This window comes from Simochromis diagramma, unplaced genomic scaffold, assembly GCF_900408965.1.
Source record: "Simochromis diagramma unplaced genomic scaffold, fSimDia1.1 OVJJ01000302.1, whole genome shotgun sequence".
In the NCBI taxonomy this organism is placed as follows: Eukaryota; Metazoa; Chordata; class Actinopteri; order Cichliformes; family Cichlidae; genus Simochromis; species Simochromis diagramma.
The window spans coordinates 6415677-6439069 of NW_024386792.1; the positions used below are offsets into that span (position 1 = coordinate 6415677).

Consider the following 23393-nt stretch of genomic DNA (forward strand, 5'->3'; position numbering starts at 1 on the left):
AGCGATAGGCAAGCCCGGACACACACCGGCAGGCGATGAGCGGCGTTGGTGATCCGACCCAGGCAACCGGGGGATCCAAAAAAACTGTTGAGCCGGGGACGGTTGAAGACCACACCGTAGACCACACCAGCGAGGAGCCGGGACTATTCGACGGGTACCGTGTTGCGTTTAAGTGCCGTTTTTTGTTCCTCGTATAAGCATCACCGGGCTACCTGTCAGAGCAGCCTGACACGGAGCTTATCGCAGCAGGTTTTTATGGACGTGACAATGACTCTCCAGGATGAACTGACCACAGCCGCGGCGAAGGGAAACACGGCAGCGGTGGAGGCTCTTCTGGACAGAGGGGCTCAAGTTAACGGGACGAACAGTTTTGGACGAACCGCTCTGCAGGTCAGTGCCGTCAGTAACAGCCCACTTTCTCCCACTTACACGGGTCTCATCAGGCGGGGTAACTCAAAGTTTCCAAATGGCAAACGCAGGCATAAATCCTTATTATTTCTATTATTTTTACAACTATTAACTATTAGAGATTTATACATGTCAGTAATAATAATAATAATCATTAAAAAAGAAAGAAAGAAAGAAACTACGGGTCTGAAAGTGACGCGCTTTGTTGTGTTTATGGAAGTCGCGTATTTTTATTGAGGAAAAGCAACAATCCCGGATCCCTTTGGTTTATTGTAAAAGCTGTAACGGCATCAGACTACAGTGAAATGAAACTATAATATTGTTTCTTGCCTTTGGATTGGCCTAAAAACTAGGCTGCATTGCAATATATGTGGCACAAAAATACTTTAACAATGTAAAGCATCATAATATATTTTTACGCTTTCTTTATATATATATATATATATATATATATATATATATATATATATATATATGTATATTTGAATTCATGGCCCACATGTTGCGCTGATCGGTAGTGAAATGCCTCTTCAGTTGTTGCACTACAACAACTACAATAATCATCCTATCTACATTCTTTGGAGCTTTTTAAAAAACCTGTCGCGTCAGTCACAGCAGGCCTGTTTTGGTTGGGTGTAGAAGACTCGGGTTCAAGTAAAATGAAAGTCAACATTAAAGTCAGCCGCATGATAATAAATACATGAATAAATAAACGCACAGGGTTAAGTGTCTGTGCAAATAGTGCAAAAATAATTAACTGGCGCTGTACTTGTGCTTAATGTGCGCCTATATTAGTGAGTGACGGTGGGCTTACATGAAATAGTTTTTGTGCTTCAGAGTAAAATAATCGGATTCAGTTAAATCGGTTAATATGATTCCCGGTCATGTTTTTTTTGTGTGTGTGTGTGTGTGTAGGTAATGATGATGGGGAGCACGTCGGTGGCTCAGCTGTTACTCGAGCATGGAGCGAATTCCAACGTGGGGGACTCAAGCACCGGGGCAAGCCCGCTGCACGACGCTGCTCGGACGGGCTTTCTGGACACTGTGCACCTTTTAGTGCAGCACCACGCAGACCCGCAGGCCAGGGACAAGTTAAACCGTCTGCCTGTCGATTTAGCCAGACAGCACGGCCATAGAGATGTTGTTGATTTCCTGGAGAGTCTGCAAAATCCCTAACGCTGTGATGTCTTATTTTTATTTTTTTTAACTCCTTGCAGCCGGTTCTGAAGGTGGACTTTGCAGAGCAGGGGCCTAAAAAGGCCTTCAGCCGAAATTACACACTTGAAGTTTTGCTGTAAAATGCAGTATTGCTCTTTATTTATTCACTTTCGGTGTGTATCATTATTTTATTTCTAACGAAATCAGGGTTGTCGATGGGTCTATGTGTAAAAATGTAGGCCACATTTTCACACAACAACATCGCAACTTTTGTTAATTTAAGAATACGTTTTATATGTTTTGTTTTATTTGTTTGGGGTTTTTTTTCCAAGTGTTTATTTTCACTTTTTAAACATTTTTCCTTGTAAATATAATGTACAGTTTTACCCAATTATATTGTTTGCATATCAGATATTTAACTAAATAATACAAGAGATATTTTAGAAAGAAATTGGAAATTTTGCGAAGTTTGTGAACTTTTTTTTAAATCCAGGATGCACACTACTGAGTCCTCATCTCATTATTACCTAATACTGATATTCTGCACCTTGATGTAAACTGTAACACTGGTTTGTGAAGGCTGGACTGCTGTAGGATGCGTACTGGAGAATTAAAAACAAATGGAAAATACATGAAAAACGTAACTCTGAACTCAGTAGTTTAATTATCCCAAAGGAGCGTTTGAATAAATTAAACTTAAGTTGGGGTAGGATTTGACAAGTTTGTAACTGCTCCATCCCGCTTCCTTTTCCAGCGTGTAAATTGACGGGTACGGAGTTGGAGGCAACCCGCTGTGCCTGTTCTTTGTTCACCTGCTTTACTTGTGTTGCTTATTTTAATTGCTCTATTTCGAACATGAAAATAAAAATACAACCAAGCGGTTTTGAGCCGATACAGACTGCGTACAGCGCATGGTAAGGATTATTATCATGCCAGTATTTGTGCAAATGTTTATTTATTCAGTGAAGAACTGACACGTTTACTGAGCTCGCCTAACGGTGCTTTAGTAGAGTTTTGGGTCAGAATTACTTTTATAGTGGTACATTACTAACTCATTAAAAAATAAAAATCTGAAAAGATATTAAAGAAAATAATAAATTTTATAAAGCTGTGTTAAACACGAGGATGGCTTAAGTTCGCCAATAACCAAAGGTGTATTCTACAACATACAGAAATCCACTCCATAGTTCTAGTGTTTGCTTCTTTTAAATTTTTATAAAGTGTAACAATAGTAAACCCTTTCAAATAAGATTTAATTCATCCTGTGTCAGACAAAAGTATCTTTAAGATTAAATCAGTGATTTCCAGCACACTCCTGTTTCAAGAGCAGGAGAGAAAAAAAAACAAAAAAAACAAAAAAAAAAAACAAACCCTAAATTGTTCCCCTTAGGATATGAACACATGCCGCAAACCAACTGAGAAAATATTCACCGCAAGTCCAAGTAACTCAATTAACCACAAACTCAACTTGGATTAGTCAAATTCTAACTTTTATTGAGACAAATTATTCATACTACAAAAAACAGGCTGCTGAAGAAGAGGCTACTAAATATGCTGTGCAATGTACAGAGTAAGTTCAAGTTAAGAAAATGTAAACAAGAAAAATCTCAAATGACTACAATATGATGCAACATGACAAAATTCCCATTTCAATCCATGCTTGGGGGGGGGGGGAGAACCCCAAACTGTCAGTATAGCAAATAATTTGGGCGTTTCCCCGCCACTACCACTGTTGGTACATGTTTACTGCCGATTTGACAGCTTTTCACTGACTTGGTTAGGGTATTTGCAGGTACAAAGCAGCATGCCATTCAAAATGAGATGTTTCTCTAGTCATTAAATACAGTCATAAAGAGCAAATAAAAATGAAATGATTCCGTAAAGACCACAAGAGTGGCCAGATTGAAGTAACATGTAGACGTTCAGTCATTCTCATGCTCAATAGATTCAAGCTTGAAGAGTAGAAGCTTAAATGCAACTAAGGCAGTAATATAGTATTTGTGTGCTAAACTTGCAAAGCTTTAAAAAATCATCTTCATATAACCAGAAACTAAGACACCAGTGGCTTACAACCAGCAAACACATACACAAATGTGTCCACAAAATACTGAATACTTAAAACCTTAGAATGTTTAGACCCAAATGTGGTAACTGTAACAAACATCCATTTCCTCAACTACAGCTAGCGTGGAAGGGCCCTCCCACCTAACACTGTGTGAGAGGAAAACATGCTCCAGACATAAATGAGTGATCTCTGAATCAGAGTCAAGAGTCAACACAAAACACTGAACATCCAACTAAATAAAGACCAAAAAAAAAAAAAAAAAAAAAAAAAAAAAAGTGGATTATTTAATGTGAGGCACTTTGTTGTGATTCACTGATGACGATTGGACGGGCAGGGTTGAGTTTGCAGTCGGTGTTTGACTCCGTGTGGGTGGTTGTCTGGTCTCTTTATCCTTTCTAGTAGTTTCCTTCGCGTTTAGTGCTTCGGTATCATTACTGAAGACTGAGCCATCGACTGGAACAAAGAAAATATGTTATTACCAAAGTGTGTCACTGACACAGAGTCAAGGAGCCTTTTCTATATTTAGGAAAAGTAGTTATCAACATTGTCTTTAAGAAAGTACTCATTTTTCATCAAAAGTTAGCACTGTCATTAAAGAAAGTTTTGAAAAGAAAACTAAGGAATTTCAGGCACAGTCTGTGCAAAAACACTGGGATACCGAGTGTTTTTCAAAATTTTAAATTAATACATGTTTATCATGGTGCAAGTACTGCAAGAGATCCAACATAGCACAATGTGTCCTGTTGTCTGAGTGAGCCCCCCCCTTTTAGAAAATTATCTCGTTAATAGGCTCTCCCCCCCCCCCCAAAAAAAAAAAAAAAAAAAAAAAAAAAAAAAAAAAAAAGCCATGCACCAACAGGTTTTGTTATTCTTTAAAAATGCTAAGAGAAATAAGTGAGATCAAAGTTCACGATAACCAGATAGAAAGCAAACAGACCCTCTTTCACAACTTGCGGAATGGAAATGAATCATCATAAAGCTGACGGCTTACTTTCAATGTATTTATTGTCTGAGCCCAGTCCATCTGACTAATCTGGGGTATTGCTGTTAACAGGATACTGCTAGCTTTGTTTGCATTCTCCTTCATCGTCTTCAGTACATTGTCAACACAGACCTAGGACAAGAAGAAGAAAAGAGAAAAATGTACAGCAGCCATTTAAGAGGAATCACTTGCAATGGTGCAAATTTCACTTCCTTTAAAATGTCACAGCCACGCATTTCGAAAATAACCATCTTGGTGTGTATTTTTATTTTGTCTACTTTGAGTGAAGTAAACACTCCTCTGTGAACAATTCTTGAAAGCAGAGCATGATGTAAAGAGAGGCACCATCTTGTAAAATCAGAGCTGTTATTATGAATAAATTATGTATACACTTTAAAAGACTGACGGTATGAACTCAGTCGCTAAGATGTAACACACATAATGTGGCCTCCTCTTTACTCAAGTCACAATTACACAAAAACGCCAATAATTTTACTTTTCATGCCTTTGGTGAACAAACTAGTTCAACATAATGGTGAATAAAATCCACTCAGCTGAAAAATGACACCACCCACTCCTCCCGTAAAAGGCCAGTGCGGTTAATGTAGATGTCCGCTTTCTCAAGAAAGATACACTTTCATATTCTACATGCAACAACACACAATTTCTTTTGCGGCTATGCATTACAGGTGTAATTTTTAACAATTTGAAAACAAAAATGGATGATCTTTAGTGTGAAAATACTTTCTGCATTATTAAGGTGGTGTGTGGCTATAATTTACAAGATTATCGTGAACAGTACTCAGTCCCCCAATGTGGAACCAGTTTAGTGCATTTCCACAAATGACTGGAAGTGATGCTAAAAAGCCGGCATCAGTAGGGCAACACAAAATTGCTGAGCTAAGAACCACCAAAACCAGAGTCGTGTGTGTGAGAAATTCACAAATGTCTGGCAAATGGAGCACATGCTTTTCTTCCCTGTAATGTTATCCTTAAAAATAAATGGATAAAACCTTCAATCTGGCACCAAGGCACAACTGACTGCACCTTCACTGTGCTGGTGGAAAAAAAGATATGTGAATATGATCTTAATAGCACTGGTTTACTAAAACCATACAAAAAAATAAATAAATAAAATAAAATGTGATGAGGAAAAAAGTTCAATTAAAAACAAACAAAACCCCAACTTCTAGAGGTCGTAAAAGAAAATAGATTTTCAAATTAGGAAACAGAATTATGTAAAACATTACTTGACATTTAAAAAAAAAAAAAAAAAAAAAGAAAAAAAAAAAAGAAGAGAGAATTAAAACATTCATGTACGAGTGCAGCAGAAACAAAAGCTACTGGACAACACTGAGAGTAGTTGAGTGTGAAAGTACCGGCTTAACCAAATCAGTCACGTCAGGACCTGTGAGTGAGCCACAGCAGTAGGTGGAAAAACAATATTTTGCTCTTTGCACCTGTACTGGGATTGCTGCGTACATTTTACAACCGTCACCTGTGCTCTGAAATTTATTGACTCATTACATGGTTCAGTTTCGAGCCTACTGAACCATGTATACGACACTAGCAATCACTTTACTCACGTGGCTAATGCAATACAATGGAGGAACTAAAAATCAAAACTGTGCAATAAGCCGTTATACCGCACAAACGTGGAGTTCATTCCCATATTTTTGTATAAATGCAGTGAAGTATTAGTTCATAATCCATCATTCTGAAATTCATTCAGCCACAACTACAGTGTACATTACAGTAAGTTGCACAACATTACTTCCATCCTGTGTACCTCCTGTAACCTTCATTAACCCTTCCCTTGAGTGCTTGTTTTTATGTCACACTCAATGATTAGGTTCATGTTTTTGTGGTATTTGTCAGGATGAAGACAGTGTAGCTGATGACTCAGTGTGACTCAACCTCCTCTGGCAGGGCTTCCACCGGAGGCTGGCAAACAAGCCGACTGGTTGGAGAGGGACAAGGGAGGGGGGGGAGGCCAGGAGGTAGTATCAAGCTGCGAGGGAGTGAAGGGGGGGGCGGAAGGATGTGGCGAGCATTCTCTAACAGGAGGGGGAAGAGGTCAGCTGCAGGAACTCGGAAGTGGAGTTGTGAGTTGGGCTGGATCAGTTCTACATAAGCCAGCGCTCGCCCACACGCAGTAGATCAACTGCATAATCCAGAGCGCCTGACAGAGGCCAGGTCACTCGGAAGCCATAAGAAGCCACAGATACTTTTGTCTACTTATGGAGCACAGATGTTAAAAACCTCTAACCCATCATTTATAGTGAGAGTGAACGATCTGGTTTAGAAACTCGTTGTGATACAGTAAACTTAAACTACAGCCACTACTTAAAATACACTGCTCAAAAAAATGAAAGCAAATTTATTAGATTTCAGTGTGGGGGAAAAATAATACTGGACATCTATACTGATACGGACTGGGTAGTGTGTGAGGAATGAAAGGATGCCACATAATTTGGAAATGATCAATTTGAAAAGCATCAACCTACAGAGAGCTGAATTCAAAGGCATCCTGAAGATCAAATGAAGCAGCGGACTAGTCCATTTTGCTGACATTTCATTACTGTAATTCACACTGGTACTCAGTTTGTTTGGCCCCCACATGCTTGTACACATGCCCAGCGATGTTGGACCATGCTCCTAATGGGACAATGGATGGTGTCTTGGGGGATCTCCCAGATCACTTGGCTCATGAACAGTCTGAAATGAAACACAACTGATGCCTAATGACAGCTAGGGTGACGCTCTCTAGCTAATCAGAGACATTCACACCAGTATCCTGCTGGAGGTCACTTTGGAGCTCTGGCAGTTCTTGTCCTGTTCTTCCCTGCACAAATGAGCAGATACTGGTCCTTCTGATGGATTTGACTTTCTACAGCCCTGTTCAGCTCTCCTTGAGCAAACCTTCTGGCAATAGCACGCATCAATGTGCCATCCTGGAGTTGGCCCACCTGTGCAACCTCTTTAGGATCCAGATATCCAGGCCTCATGCTAGCCAAATGCAAAACTAGTGCAAAAACAATCAGAAAAGATGAGGTTAAAAAAAAAAAAAAAAAAAAAAAAAGGTCAGTGGCCTTCACCTGTAAAACCATTCCCATTTTAAGAGTTGTCTCACTGTTGTCCCTCTAGTGTACCTGTTAATTTCATTAATGCCAAAGCAGCTGAGACTGATAAACAGTGCCCTCTGCTACTTAACTGGTCATATAATTTATTTTTTTTTACTTTAATTGAATCGAATGACTAAAATTAAATGGCTTAAAACTAACCCATTAACTCTAATTACAAAAAGGCAAGACTAATTTTGTTCCCAGAGCTGAACACTGCAGACGTAACAACATGTTTCTGTAAGAGTGTTTATTGCTTTGGCATCATAAACATATCAGACTTCGTTATCTCAGAGGTAATCTGGGAGGACTGGATATAATTGCACTGAAATTATTTTAGTGCGCTATTTGACGCAAGAAGTGGACGTGCGTTTAAATTGTGTTGCACAAAAGCAACTGAGGGAACTCGTGACCTGGCCAAGGCTGACCTCGCACAGCTTGCCAAGATGGCCTTTGAATGAGCTTCTGAAGAGCACCATGGAGTTAAAAGGTTGTCACTGCTTCTACCTGGTCGGCCAGCCAGCAGGAAAGTTCCCAGAGCTGATGTTGTGGTATAAGGCAGTTTTCTATTTGTTGGTAAATTTTGTTTTCCATTGTAAAGAAACAAAACCATGTCTGCACTGCGTAAAAAGATGCTATGATAAGCAATACTTAGCTTGCTAGCGTCGTCTTTATTTTGTTTTTTTAAATGTATCAACACAAGTCATCAGGGCATGTGCTGGATCAGGCTGAATAGGGTGACTGTCGTTTAGAAGGGTTTGAAAGGTAAACTCCAAAACAGTCTGCTGCACTTGTTGACATTTAGTCACAGTATTATGAATCTACATACTTTGAGGTGCGATTTCTGTGTCATTTTTTTAATCTTTGGCATAGGAGAATGATATGCATATTCCTTAATCTCCCAAAAATAAGTGTATTGTTAAGAAATTAATGTTAAAAAGTGATTTATTTATTTTTTCAAAGCCAAAAAACAAACTGAGAACTTCACCTGCAAACTCTGCTGATCACAGCTTAGCAAAGATAAAGTAGGGGAGCCAGTTTGAGGATCGCAGAACAAACAAATGATGATTAGGCTGCAAATAAATGATATGATAAATGCAACCTAATGCCATTAGCTTTATGCTACCCTTTTCTTAAAGTTGTGCAATTATCTTCAGGCCTAATATCAAAAAGCTTACACTTAAAATCAGTCATATTCATTCAGCTCTTAAATAATGCTCTTTAATTTCGTCGTATAAAATTAAAATGTTTAGGTTGGTGTTTGTTGTGCAGTGGGCCAGGGAAGAGGCACGATGCGCCGTTAACTGACCCACTTTAACAGGGCATCATCCACTGCCACTGACTCACAAGACAAATAAAAAGCTTGAAACATCAAAGTAATAAAAACGACAGTTAGGACCTCTGGCCCGCCACTCACTGCTTCCTCGTGCTCCTTCCAACAGTCGTAGTCTGTTGCCATGGCAATGCTGGCATAGCACAAGCCAGCCTCCTTGGCGAGGACCGCCTCTGGCACGGTGGTCATATTGATGACGTCAGCACCCCACTGGCGGAACATCAGGCTCTCTGCCCGCGAAGAAAACCGAGGCCCCTCGATAGTCAGCATGGTCCCTCGCACATGACATTTGACCCCCAGACTCCGCGCCACCTCCACCAAAACCTGCAGGGAATATTACCGTCATTCTGGAATAAATCACTAACCCAAGGCTGGGTGGCAACTGCTTATCTGTATGCAGTTTCAGTCTACTGCAGATAAGCAGACATTCATTCTAAACACAGACGCTACCCCCATGAAAACACTGTCTCTGAAGGTCCATTATTTTTCTTGACCAGGAGAAGTTTTTCATGTCAATATTGGAAACTTAAAGACAATTATGGTTTTATTCAACCTGGTGCATTCTGTGGCCCGAAAACAAAAACAACAAACAGTAGGTAACCAGCAATCAGACAGTAAAGCCTTTCCATCAGCACACAGCAGCAGATATCCCACGTTAGTCGAGGTTCCCATTTCTGGAAATGATGCGGGGTTAATATTTGTTAGAATGGTACGTTGGTTCAGTCGAGGGTGCTGCCACAGCAGAGCCCGCAGAGGACAGGACACACAACTCACCACCAAATTACCTGTATTACTTTCCCATCCAACAGGACATCGCTTAGACTTGGTGCTAGAGAGCTGGCAGGTTAAAGACCATTTAATGTCCAGTTTGACTGCATCGGATATTTGTGCTCTCATATGCACCTCAGTCATGTAACGTCTAGAAAAGCATCACAAAAACCTCCTTTATGTTGTCAGACAAAAAGAGCCACAGTGATGTGCATTTTATGCTATCAATACTTACACTGAATAAAAATAATCACTTTAGGAGAATTTAGTATACAGTGGTCCCTCGTTTATCGCGAGAGTTGCGTTCTAAAAATAACCTGCAATAGGTGAAATCCGCAAAGTAGCCAACTTTATTTTTACAATTATTATAGATGTTTTAAGGCTGTAAAACCCCTACACTTTTCTCAGACAGGCATGAACAGTCTCACATTTTCCTCTCTTGTTTAAACACTCAAAGTTCAAACCTTCGTAGAAAAATAAGTCCAGCATTATAGAATGAAACCAAAGATCAGACCCTATTCTCAGGTCCTGAACATGGGAATAGAGCAGCCGCCAGAGAATTCAACATTAATGAATCAATGGTACGGAAGTAGAGGAAGCAATAACAATGAGATGAGTAAAGTTTGACTTATCTGACTGTTTCGTTTCACTTAATGCGCCCTATAGTCCGGTGTGCCTTATGGTCCGGAAAATACGGTAACTTCTACCTTCCTTTAGCATGTCCAGAAGTCCAACTTTTTGTGCGACGATTAGCATCTTCCTCTGCCTTTTGGGTGCTATCACGGGTGCCTTTGACGGTGCAAAACGTTTTGTCGACATTGTTGCGTTTGTTGGGGAGAAAACACACAGTGCAGCACTTCAGAGTCACACTGCTAGCGATCGAAGATTTATGTAAATTTGACAAGCTGAACGCATTCTGTACTGTAGAGGAGACACGGCATGAAGGAGATTGCCTGACAATGGTCTACAGCTGATCAGGACTCAGAACACAATGCACTGTAAAAAAAAAAAAAAAAAAAAAATCTGCGAAACAGCGAGGCTCTAAAAGGTGAACCGTGTTATAGCAAGGGACCACTGTACTGAGCAAAATTACGTGTCAGTTACAAAATAACAAGTTTGACGTAGGACGCGTTTAGATTTATAGACTTACCTCTCTAGTTTTGTTGCAGAAAGGCTCAGCCATGGGGATATGACAAACACCTGGGGGACTGGTGGGCTGACCATCGTAGAGGGTTTGAGACCTCTTGGTTGTCCTACCAAACAAAAAAAAGAAGCAGATTGGGTTTCCATGACAAAAATATAAAAACACTTAAAGATGTAAGATTAATAACTTTTTCTTTTTAATTAGTTTATCTGACCTAAAGTTGAGAAAAAGTGTGAAAAGATATGAAGAATAACTGCAGAAATACTGGGAATGGCCATCAAAATCATTCTAGACAACATGTCGACATGAATGAGGTTCAGAAATCATTCATTTCATAATCATGACTATTTGGCTCATAGAAATCTGCAAATTTTTGTGGCATGACCAGTTTCACAGCAGTCAGGACTAAACAACAGAATGGAAGAAGCTAGGTCTCAAGCTTCGCTATAACAACCGACCTAAAGTTTTCCCTTCTGCTGAGTCAGTGCTGTTGCAAGAAGCAAAGGGCCAGCCTGTGTCCCCATGGTTCTTCATGGCAATATGTCAGGATTGCACAAAAGGCTGATTCACTTATCCAAGTGACCTGAAAACATCAGGATTTCTGTGCTCCCATGTAGCCTCTTTTGTATAAAGGGAATTCTGTGTGGATGCAGTTTGGACAAAGCCATTTTCTTCACTGTAGAAGAAATTTACTTCATATTACTGATTTACCAAAGTAGCCACTGTTTGCCTTCGTGGCCACTTTGCACTTTTCTTGTACAGCTTGCCAGAAGTGACTTTGTGCACATTCACATGATTTCCTTTTTAACTGTATTCAAAAGCATTAGCTGCATCATGCTGAGGTTCTGCTGGTATACACCAAACAGACATATCTGACTACTTTAGTAATCCAAAAGGTGAAAGATTACGTAAGTGAAAGAATTGTGATGATGACATTGATGGTGGCTTCCAGCAGTGGTCCTGCATTATACAGCAATACACTTGCAATGAAAGATACTGACCAAACAACCAATCAAAAAGGTATGCAGCATGAAATGACGCGCTCGTCAATGGGACACCAGCACTTGTTTTTAAAATAAGGAGGGGAATTCCAGCCATGCATCAAATCTGATGATTCACGTATCAGCACACACTCCACATTGCTTTGCCTCAGTGTGCTTTGCACCTTAAGAGAAATCTCATACTTGGGGGGGGGGGAAAAAAAAAAAAAAAAAAAAAAAAAAAAAAAAAAAAAAAAAAAACACAAAACACATCATGAAATGGAAGAATGAGTTGCCTCGGCTGCAGATCATTGGTTTTGTTTTCAACATGCATGACTAGAGCTAATGTCAGTGCTTCCCAAGATTTAAGTAGACGCATCAATTGTTCAGAGAAGGCTGTGTGACCGTTTTAACTGTTACACAGAATAATAAGGAAAGACATGTTTGGGACAAGGAACACAGTGAATAGTGGAGACCTGTATGTTGGTCAAATAAGTCATAATGTTGTTTCTAACAAAATAGTTTTAGTTGAAGTGGGTGTGATTGTTCTTTGGGCCGTGCTGGTGACATTGCTGGCAATTCATTTCAGATCTCAACATTTCAGTGAACAACAAGTGAATGAACACTTCCATCTCGTTAATAGTTCAGCAGGACATTAGCATAAAACACACCTACAGCCTGTGTAAGAACTAAAGGAGGAGAATTAGAGTGCTACACCTGACGGATCCCAATAAAGGAGTGCCTAATTGGGATCCTGAGACTTGAGCCTAATTGGACCACAGAATAAATAAAAAGCAGGAAAAAAAAATGCTGAGCATGAAAAGTCTCTTAAATGCTCCAGGTGATGGCCTTATGAAGCCGTTTGAGAGAAGAGTGTGTGCAGAGCTTTTATGATAGCAAAAATCTGACTTTCAAGCTATGCCAAAAACTCGTCCAGCCAAAGGTTCTGATACCCCAGCACAAACAAAGAAATATATGGTGTATACACAGAGGATTGCTGTGAGTTCTACATTGCAGAAACCAAAACACCATCAGCTTTGAAGAATGAGAAAAATAAATAAATAAATAAAAAAAATAAAAAAATTAAAAAAAATTACGCCTTCTAATACTCATTTTTTTACTCCATGCATAAATCCAGATGTATCATTTAATAGTTGTAATGTCTTTTTATATACAGCTGACTCATGGCACAGCTTATTTGTCCCCCCCCTTGGGGATTACCAAATCCTAAAATAATTATCTTAGAGATCCAAAATATGAATGCCTCTGTCAAATCTTTTAAGCTGATGCCCAACCCCATCTCTTACTCATAACCCTGGCAGTGGAAGAATAAAAATCAGTGTTTGAAAAGAGCTCCAGAAATCTGTGTCTCAGTTTAAAACCATTAAACAATGATGTGCTGGATAAACAAGGAGACTAGTACAATGCACAAGGCTACAAAAATCAAGTTATTATGGTCTGGTGTTTCATTACCATTTTTCACTTCACAATTGCCGTTGTAGAAAATGGCTCACACACCCTGTAATTATCAAACAGTATAATTACTTCAAAACTATACAAAGAATGTTGTTTGATCCCTTTTGTGGGTTCATCCTCAGGTTCAAACCAAAGTCCCTACTTGAGTCACAGTTTGAACAGTGATAACAATCAGGTTCCAAAGCAATTTAACCAGTTACCCTGCACCTGAATATTTCCTGTACAAACATATCTGAAGTATAAGAATGGATGAAGGGTGTCAGGGCTCTCAAACAGGGTGAGGAGCTCGGTCCTTTGGGATAGCTCTCAGTAATGGGCTCTGAACCAATGTTCTCTCTAAGCTGCGCATGTGCGCAATTGCGCACTGCTGGCACGGTCTCTGCGCACAGAAAATCTGCGTTGCGCACAAAAAAAAAAAAAAAAAAAAAAAAAAAAAAAAAAACCTAACCCGAATTGAAATTAAAATTAATGCTTTAACAATTCTGTTTTGCAGTGTTAGTCAGTGAGTGACTGGCTGCTCCAGTATGGGATTAGAACGATGCCACCTTATCCCATAGTCCAGCCAATAATGCGATTTACATTCGTATATACGCAGCTAATCAACGTTATTGACAGGCTACGACAGCGTCCTTATGTGCCGACACCGGTGTTTTAGCTAGCAAAGCGGCGTGGCTGATGTGAAGTGAAGCCACGTTAATGACAACGTGGACAACCATTGGAGATGTGAGCAGGACAGACGGAACAATTGACACAAAAAGTGTGGACTTTATACCAGTTTTTAAATCGTGTTGATAGGCCACGTAAAACCAGAGTTACGATAAAAATATCTGCAATGTTTGGTTTTCTTCCTGAATACCATCATTGTTTATATTTACTGCGGGAAGAAACGGTAAAAACAGCGTTTTATAAGAAAAAGGCTTGAAAGCCTGTGAGCAAAAACAAACTCCACCCCTCTCTCCCTTTCCTATTAGTCCAAAAAAGTACCATGTCGACCAATCAAAAAATGATATGGCAACGTGGCATCTAGTTGTTAAGAAACGGGGGGAAGTTTTAGGAGTGACGGCGGTGCTTTGAGATGTGAGAGATTTGAGACGTTTAGCGCAAATCTTGTGTAGTTAGTGTGTAGTGTAGTTTTGTTGTGTGTGTCAGAACAATGAGGCGACTGCTGAATGTTACAGGTGTTACAGCAGTGATACATCTGCTGTTGTCAGGCCTGCAGGTACCAGGCTGTTGTTCTCCTTTATCTCATATCTTTGTGGACAGAAATTATTTTTTGGAGTGGCACAAATAATTTGTGTGGCATCAAATTTGATGCAGAACAGCTGATTGTTCTGTAAATAGTTTGAAATGTTTATTTAAAACTGCCTTGGTTGCATTTAACAAAAAAAAAAAAAAAAAAAAAAAAAAAAAAAAAACACCCCACCCACACACACACTACACAGGTGAATGACTAGAATTTTTTACATTTTCATTGTAAGTGGGCTAAAGCAGTTAATTAAAAGTAGTCTAACATAAATGTAAATGCTGTAATTTGATTATTTTAATAAACCATGTAACTTGGATGGATTAGATGCCGGCGTGACCACAGTGCACATGTCTGATGTCGCTCACAGTGGTCCAAGGGACCGCTCAGGGAGTTTGTGTGTTCGCTCAAACACGTGAAAAATTAGAGGGAACATTGCTCCGAACCCATCAAGAGGAACCAGTTGAGACGGTTCAGGAATCTGACTAGGATGTTGCCTGGACGCCTCCTAGATGAGGCATTTCCAACTGGAAGGAGGTTCCAGGGTACAGCCAGGAACAACTGAAGAGATTCCATCTGTTTATTAGCTCAGAAATGTCCGAATGTCCGATGGATAGAGATGGATGAGGTGGCCAGACGGAGACAGGTCTGGACATTATTGCTTAGACTGACCCTGCAACCCAAACTCATAAGTGGCTAAAGAAGAACAAAAAAATAAATAAAGCAGTAAAGAGTAATTTTAACTTCTTCAGTCATGACACCGATCTTGTGGCCCGTTATTAGGTAATGGTGCTAATGTCGGCCATAATGCAACGGTATTGTTCATGTGGCTGGGAAAACCTGCAGTTAGTTGAAACAAAAAAAAAAAAAAAAAAGAGTTGTTTGGATCAGTGATGAAACACTTATCGTGCTGAAAACACTGAATCTACATGAACTACATAAACTTTTTTCCTGGATTATTGAGTGTGCATAAAGCAATATAAGACGAGCTGCATCCAAAAGCAAAAGCATTTCTTGCAAAGGCTAAACTTAGAACCTGACAGTCCATAGATGCATTTTAAAAGTACAATTTAGCACAGTGTTAGCCATGATTAGAATCGGACAAAGTAAGCTCTTATGGTGACCATGTGGTTTGCACACAACAAATAAGCAGAGGTGATGGCATGAAGTAAAGCCTTCAGCAGCACAGCATGCTGTCACATGCTGTAGGACAAGTCTGTGCATGTCCCAACAAGCAACTTCCTCATTTCCGATAAACAGATCTTGTTTGTTCTTGATACTAGTAGTTTATCGACTTCAACAAAACAGGCAAACCCACATGCAAACTCACTCATGTTGAAATTCATAATAGAACACACTGACATAAATTAGGGAAGGCAGACTACAACTTATCTCAATTCAGCTAGATGCATGCCAACTCATGAGTCATAAGGAATCCTTTTTACACCTCTCAATGCACATATTGTGCCATTTAATAAAATCTCTGCTGTCAGCTAACTGACAGAACAACACTCCCACAAGGTCGTGCTCTTGGTACGCTACAGCAGAAGTATGTGTGTATGCCTTGAGGTCAGAAACAGCTGACAAGCTATTTTTTCCCCCTCCATGAAACAGAAAGAAATTATCAAGGTTTACCAGCAAGTGCGTTTAAGCAAGAATTCAGTCGCGCGCTACAGTTTTAACCACAGCCATACAATACCAGCAATCACTTGCAAGCCATAACCCTTTTATCTACCTCCCCCCGGTTTGTTTTGTCATATATCATCATATCTCAATGCTTGTTCTCCCTCTGCTCTTTCCCTTCACCTGAAAAATAAATAAATAAATAAATTAAATAAAATACTGTAGAACATGGCTGCCCCTTCCTCCCCACCGTCACCAAGTGCTTCCTAACCAGAGGCTGTTTTCTCTCTCAAGTAGGATTTTTTCCATACAATACAAAATAATGAGCATTAAAGATGAAGCTGCGAATTCTTGTGGATTTTGAGGGATAAAACAATACTAGATTCAGTTTTTTTTGCCATAAGATATCTAGTCTGTTTTAGAAAGTGGTTTGACACTAAATATCAAAGTGCATATATGAGTATTCATTTGCATGTTTACATCTATAAAATCCTCAAAATACTGGATCTTTAGTTTATTACTTTGAGATGATTTCTTTTAGTCAAGTATTTTCAGTGCATGGACAGAGACACCTAAAAAGAGTTATCCTTATGTCAACAAGGTTACTGAGTCACTTTGACTCTGTGGACAAGAAGGAAACTGACAGGTTATAAACCAATTCAACCTGTTCCCTTGAATATTTACTGCACATACCAGTCTGTCTTTAAAAAGCCAACGATCAGTGTTCAGTCACTTGTCCTGTTACTACCGGTAATTGTTGCACGGATACTAAACGTTCCTTTCAGTCTGTCTATAGATAGAGATATCTCTATCTATGATTCCATCTAAATTCTAGTGCCATCATCACATCAATTATTTCATACTTGTAGCTCCACCAGATGAAAATGGAGACTGCTTTTTATTTGCTCACTGCTAATTTTATGAATCATGCAACTAGAGCACAATGAGGTTTTCTTCCTCCACCTCCCACACGCTTTGTTAACTAAGGATGAATTAACTTAAGAACTATCCCAAAAACCCAGTTATATTTTCTCCATCTCATTGACGAAGTTGGAAGCAGATGGAAATCAGCTTATTTTTGTTCTAAACTTGAGTTACAGTTAACATTGAGTCTATGGGGGACTGACTCACTTTTGGAGCAAAGGCCCATTCACACGGCAGGATGCGGCATCTGCTGTGCTAACCGCTAGCTGGAGCAAATTGCCCAAAATTTGTGTTGTACTTGCTGTTGCACTCCGCCAATTTTTTTGTACCCACTCCACATGTACTAGATGCGCTTCCCTGTCATTTTAAACCCTGCATCTCTCATTTATGAAGAAGAAAGCTTTGGCACTATCCCTACTGAGTCACTCTACAACACTGCTTTCCTCCTGAGCTCCCTATATACACACACACACACACACACACACACACACACGTAAACTTGTGTCATAAAGTTTGTATCTCTGATATGCACAGAATGTTTTCATTCATTGTGGGTCTGAACTTAGAGCAGGTGTGGGCTTAATGCCTAATCACCTAACTATATTCTTTATAAAAAATAAAAATCCTGTTTCTACCAGCTGCGTCAGATATTTAAGACAAAGTTCTCTTGCTTACCTTTAAAATTTTAAACAATTTGGCTTCCAGTTATCTATGCGAACGCCTCCATTTGTATATCCCTAATAAGGCACTTGGATCTTCCAATTAAATGCTCTTGACGCAACCGAGGTCTCGTCTTAAGTCCAGATGTGATCGGGCCTTTGCTGTCGTAGCTCCTAGACGCTGGAATAACCTCCCTCCTTATATTCGTTCCTCTGAGTCCATCCAGTCTTTTAGATTGCGTCTTAAAACTTATTATTTTAGTCTGGCTTTTGATTCAAACTAGTATGTTACTTCGTGGCTAGTTATGTTTTTGTTTTTTAATCCATGTTGTTTCCTGCCTTCCTTTTAACTGTTTCTTTTTATTCTGTCTTATGCTATTGCTCTGACCGACTGAAGCACTTTGGTCAACTTTGTTGTATTATTATGTGCTATAGAAATAAGTTTTGATTTGGTTTTGATTTGAAGCTCTGCCCCCCAGTCTACTTTTAGAAACTCTTGGAACCACAAGTAAACCTGCAGTCTGAGAGCAAAGCGCTCTGCTGGGGTAAAACAGTACTACAAGGTCTTTAAGATAAGATAAGATGGGGCCTGATTATTCAAGAGCTTGTTTGGAATAGGACTTCAAATGTGTTTGTTTATTTTGTTATTTAAAAAAAAAAAAAAAAAAAAAAAAAAAAAAAGGGGGGGGACAGTGCAGTTTAACATAGTTCAAGTACAAAACTGATGTAACGCCCATAGGTGTATAGCTATTGCTAATTTTCAACAATTGTCCCTTGTTGGGCTTACAATCAAAATAGGTACATTTAACAATAAAACATACATTTTCATAAAACCAAATTACATCATAAATACAATTACAATTAATAGACAATAATTTTAAATAAAATTAAAACCATTAGTTAAAATGACTACATCTCTGATTTCCCTTTAACCAAACTTTAACCTTCAATGTAAAGGATCTGATGTCTGTAATCAATTTGATTTCGGTTGGAAGTGTGTTCCACAGATGGCAAGCCTTTATGGAAAAAGCTGACTGACCGAATGTCGATATGCGATATAATATCCTGCAGTTGCCGTTCACCTTGCTCCTAGTAATACAATTACTATCTTGCCTCTGGATGCATCTATTGAGACACTCTGGGGCCATCGTATTTATACATTTAAAAATTAATTTAAGAAAACAAATGATTAAAACTCTTAAAACTAAGTAGATTATATTTCTTTAAAATGTGACAGTAATGCCAAAGAACAGATTTTTTATCCATTATTTTTAAAGATTGGTTACATAAGGATACCACAGATTGAATTGTAGATGGTGCCGCTTGGGTCCAAACTGTCATACAATATGAAAAATGAGAGAATGTCATGGAATGCATAAATAACTGAGCTGCTGAAGTGGGTATAGTGCCGAATTAACTTAAAACAATTCAGATTAGCCTTGACCGTCTTAGAAATCTTCTTTACATGCTTGTCAAATTTAAGACTTAAAATCTTTGACTTCCTTTATTTCTTCATTCCCTAACTTGATTTTAAAATCATTAGATGAACTTCATTTCCTAATAGAACAAACAGTTGTTTGTTTGTTTGTTTGTTTTTTAATTCAATACAAGATGATTTTGTTCCAGCCATTTTTGGACATCATTTAGATGTACCGTTAAGGTGTCTGCTGCCTCGCCAGGTGACTTAGCTGGTACGTGCATAACTGCATCAAGTTGGCAGTTAGCTTTTGGACAACTGGCAGGCAAATCATTTATAAACAAACTAAATAGCAATGGGCCAAGAACACATCCTTGGGGAATACCCATTCTGTTTTCCAACCTGGACGACTTATCTTTATCAACCCTCACACACTGCTCTCTTTTGTGAAGATAGGACTCAAACCAATCAACTGCTTGCTTTGAAAAGTCAGATTTTATCAACTTGGGAAGAAGTATGTCATGGCTGACAGTGTCAGAAGCTTTTTTTTAGGTCAAGGAACACTGCACCCACAACATTACCATTATCCTACTATTATTTGATTCTGGATTTAACAGGATGCCAATAAAGAAAAGCAATATGGGAGAAATACGGTCTCCCTTTCTAGTCCCTGTCAATACTTATTCTGCGGCATTCTTAATCAACTGAAGGCTTTACAGAGAGTTTTTAGGACAACATGATAATCCTGAGTAATAATAGTAATAGGGCCGAGTACAATTACCAGAGTTTTACCTGTATTTAGATTTAGGAAATTAGAGGTCATCCAGGGCTTCACATCTCTTTAAATGGTGGGTGTCACCTGGCTTCATGAACAGATAAAGCTGGGTTATCATATGCATAAATGAGACTGGTGCCTGAAATATCTGATACTATAAGACTGCACATTTGTGCTTATCATGAACGCCGGTGAACTCAAACAGGAAATGTCTTTAATGACAGTTATTAGTTTTGTTTAGGCAGTGATGGGGACAGTCACAAACAGTCCATTTGAGAAGCTCCCCAGGTGCTTGTCACTGTGGTCTGCAGCACTACGAGGACAGCTTCCTGTGGTAGACTTTAATGCTTTCTATTGGAAAATTGTAACATTTTGTGCCGTAGGTGGCCACAGCTTAGTGTGGAGACTACAGACCAAGCCAAAACAGCCAACTTCATTAATATGTCGTTAGTCATGGTTAAACAAATATGAACTTTTTATAAAATGTAATTGTTATTTATAACATGTATGTAACTTTGTAATTTTAACATGTTGTCGCCTCTTGGCCAGGACTCCCTTGAAAAAGAGGTTTTTAATCTCAATGGGACTTTTCCTGGTAAAATAAAGGTTAAAGAAAGAAAAGAACTCTTTATTTATTTTAATGTAATCAACTGTCTCTAGGTCAGAAGTTTTAAAATGTTGTCAAAAATCGCTCTTTTGATAGTAAAACAACCCTCAGCATGGACCTGCAAAACATGTGTACCTTAGAAGCCTGTATACTCATAAGTATAGGTTATTCCATCCATCCATCCATTCACTTCCGCTTATCCTTTTCAGGGTCGCGGGGGGCGCTGGAGCCTATCCCAGCTGTCATAGGGCGAGAGGCGGGGTACACCCTGGACAGGTCGCCAGTCTGTCGCAAGGCTAACACACAGGGACAAACAACCATTCACACTCACATTCATTTGCACATTCACACCTAGTGACAATTTGGGTTATCCAATTAACCTATCCCCACAAGCTGCATGTCTTTGGACGGTGGGAGGAAGCCGGAGTACCCGGAGGGAACCCACGCAGACACGGGGAGAACATGCAAACTCCACACAGAAAGACCCCGGCCTGATGTTGGAATTGAACTCAGGACCTTCTTGCTGTGCGGCAACAGTGCTAACCACCGTGCCACCGTGCTGCCAGTATAGGTTATTAATAAATTAAAATCTTTCCAACATGCTTGCTGTAGTTGCATTTTCATTACAGTGATCCAATGTTTTTGTAGCATCAATGTAATTACAGAACTATTTTTTCTTAGTTTTTATAAATTATAAAACGGTGTTGTGAGGCAGAAGAAAAATATTTTTAGGGTTAGGCCAATTACCACCATGATGCCTATTTATGTGTGCAAATAAATCAAATTTGAAATAGTCTACTTTAATAAAAACAAACAAAGTGGTCCAATTGCGTAAAAAAAAGAAAAAAAAAAAAAAAAAAAAAAAAAAAAAAAAAAAAAAAAGGACACTTATCTCTCCCTCTCCCTCCTAACTGCAAGCTCTAAATTGAAGAAAAACAAATTCAAACACCACTCTCACCATGCTCTAATGTGAACGTTATAATGAAGACGATTGTAAGACTTGTGGCAGACTAGACTAACATTTAACTACCGTATTTTCGCAACTATAAGGCGCACATAAAAGCCTTAGATTTTCTTTAAAAAGTGCGGCGCACCCTATAGCGCAGTGCGCCCTGTGTGTTGTAAGGAGGACGTAGTAGAGAACACCATGAGAACGCTAAAGGGTGAAGTGTGGGCGTTGATCGTATATACCGGACAATCGCACATACCTGTATAAAAGGACAGGTATGTGCATTATGTGGAACATCGTTGTTTTAACAACCCTGAAAATGGCAAAGAGACACGCTTATGAAGCACAGTTTAAACTGAAGGCCATCAGCTACGCGGAGGAACATGGAAATCGAGCAGCCGCGAGAGAATTTAAGATTAATGAATCGATGGTTCGCAAGTGGAGGAAGCTGGAAAACAAGCTCCGACAGGTCAAGGAGACGCAGCTGAGTTTCCGTGGACATAAGGCGAGGTGGCCCGAGTTGGAGGAAAGACTCGAGCGGTGGATCATCGAGCAAAGAACGAGTGGGAGAAGCGTTTCGACGGTCACCATTCGACTAAAAGCGGTTTCGCTAGCAGAAGAAATGAAAATTGAACATTTCCGAGGAGGTCTGTCTTGGTGCTTTCGTTTCATGAAACGGTGCCATTTTTCCATCCGGACCAGGACTACGGTAGCGCAGAAACTTCCAGCGGATTATACCGGTAATGAAAAGCTGGCCATCTTCCGCTCCTACTGCAGCAAACACATCGCCGACAAACACATCCAGCCCAGCCACATCACAAACATGGACGAGGTCCCGCTCACTTTCGACATCCCGGTGAGTCACACTGTGGAGAAGAAGGGGACCAGCACGGTAGCGATACGCACAACGGGGCACGAAAAGTCTTCTTTCACTGTTGTGCTTTGGCTGCCATGCTAATGGACAGAAACTGCCGCCTATGGTGATTTTTAAGAGAAAGACTTTGCCTAAAGAGAAGTTTCCAGCAGGAATCATCATTAAGGCAAATGAAAAGGGCTGGATGGATGAGGAAATGATGAAAGACTGGCTGAGGGAGGTGTATGTAAGGAGACCAGGTGGTTTTTTCCACACATCACCATCGCTGTTGATCTGTGACTCTGTGTGCCCATCTCACAGCCAATGTGAAAAAACAAGTGAAACAAATGAACTGTGAGCTTGCTGTCATTCCGGGAGGCCTGACAAAGGAACTCCAGCCGCTGAACATCTGTGTGAACCGGCCGTTCAAAGTAAGGCTGCGAGCGGCGTGGGAGCGATGGATGACCGGTGGAGACCACAGTTTCACTAAGAGTGGAAGGCAGCGCCGGGCGAGTTACGCCACAATTTGCCAATGGATTGTAGATGCTTGGGCTAACATGTCTGCTGGCACTGTTGTTCGAGCTTTCGCAAAAGCCGGCATCATTTCCGAGGAGCTGCACGGCACGGAAAGTGACTCTGACAGTGAAGAAAGTGAACCTGGCATGTTTGATGGAGATTTAGCGCAGCTGTTCAATTCAGACACAGAGGCTGAGGACTCGATGGGTATTGCGTGATGACAATTACCGGTAATAAAAATGGTGAGTACCCCACTCAGGTTTGGCTCCCCGCTTCATTTTAAAATACGCAGACTTGTATGTTTGGATGCTGATAAAAAGATGATGATGACATTACCGGTAATAAAAATGTGAGTAAACGAACTCATGTTGCTCCCGCGTCATTTTTAAAC

At 39.8% G+C, this 23393-nt stretch overlaps 2 protein-coding genes across 2 annotated transcripts in view; one reads left to right on the forward strand and one right to left on the reverse strand.

Annotated features, from left to right (window-relative positions):
• On the forward strand, nt 1–3237 carry cdkn2a/b (cyclin-dependent kinase inhibitor 2A/B (p15, inhibits CDK4)). The gene is made up of 2 exons (XM_040024053.1): nt 1–390; nt 1324–3237. Exons 1-2 carry the CDS (start codon nt 256–258, stop codon nt 1582–1584), a joined length of 396 nt encoding a protein of 131 aa, XP_039879987.1. The 5' UTR covers nt 1–255; the 3' UTR covers nt 1585–3237.
• Nucleotides 3040–23393, reverse strand: part of LOC120728838 (methylthioadenosine phosphorylase) — a 26448-nt gene continuing 6094 nt past the window's right edge. Inside the window, exons 5-8 of the mRNA XM_040024052.1 lie at nt 10987–11089; nt 9153–9392; nt 4623–4745; nt 3040–4084 (exon numbers count right to left, since the gene is read on the reverse strand). Of these exons, the coding sequence (XP_039879986.1) occupies nt 4046–4084; nt 4623–4745; nt 9153–9392; nt 10987–11089 (505 nt within the window). The 3' untranslated portion in view covers nt 3040–4045. The remainder of the gene's footprint in view (nt 4085–4622; nt 4746–9152; nt 9393–10986; nt 11090–23393) is intronic.

What these genes read in the sequence shown, in the direction of transcription:
- cdkn2a/b (XM_040024053.1), top strand. Translation starts at nt 256, where the DNA reads ATGGACGTGACAATGACTCTCCAGGATGAACTGACCACAGCCGCGGCG. An exon ending in TTGGACGAACCGCTCTGCAG is followed by an intron (nt 391 to 1,323) that starts GTCAGTGCCGTC and finishes GTGTGTGTGTAG; the next exon opens with GTAATGATGATGGGGAGCAC.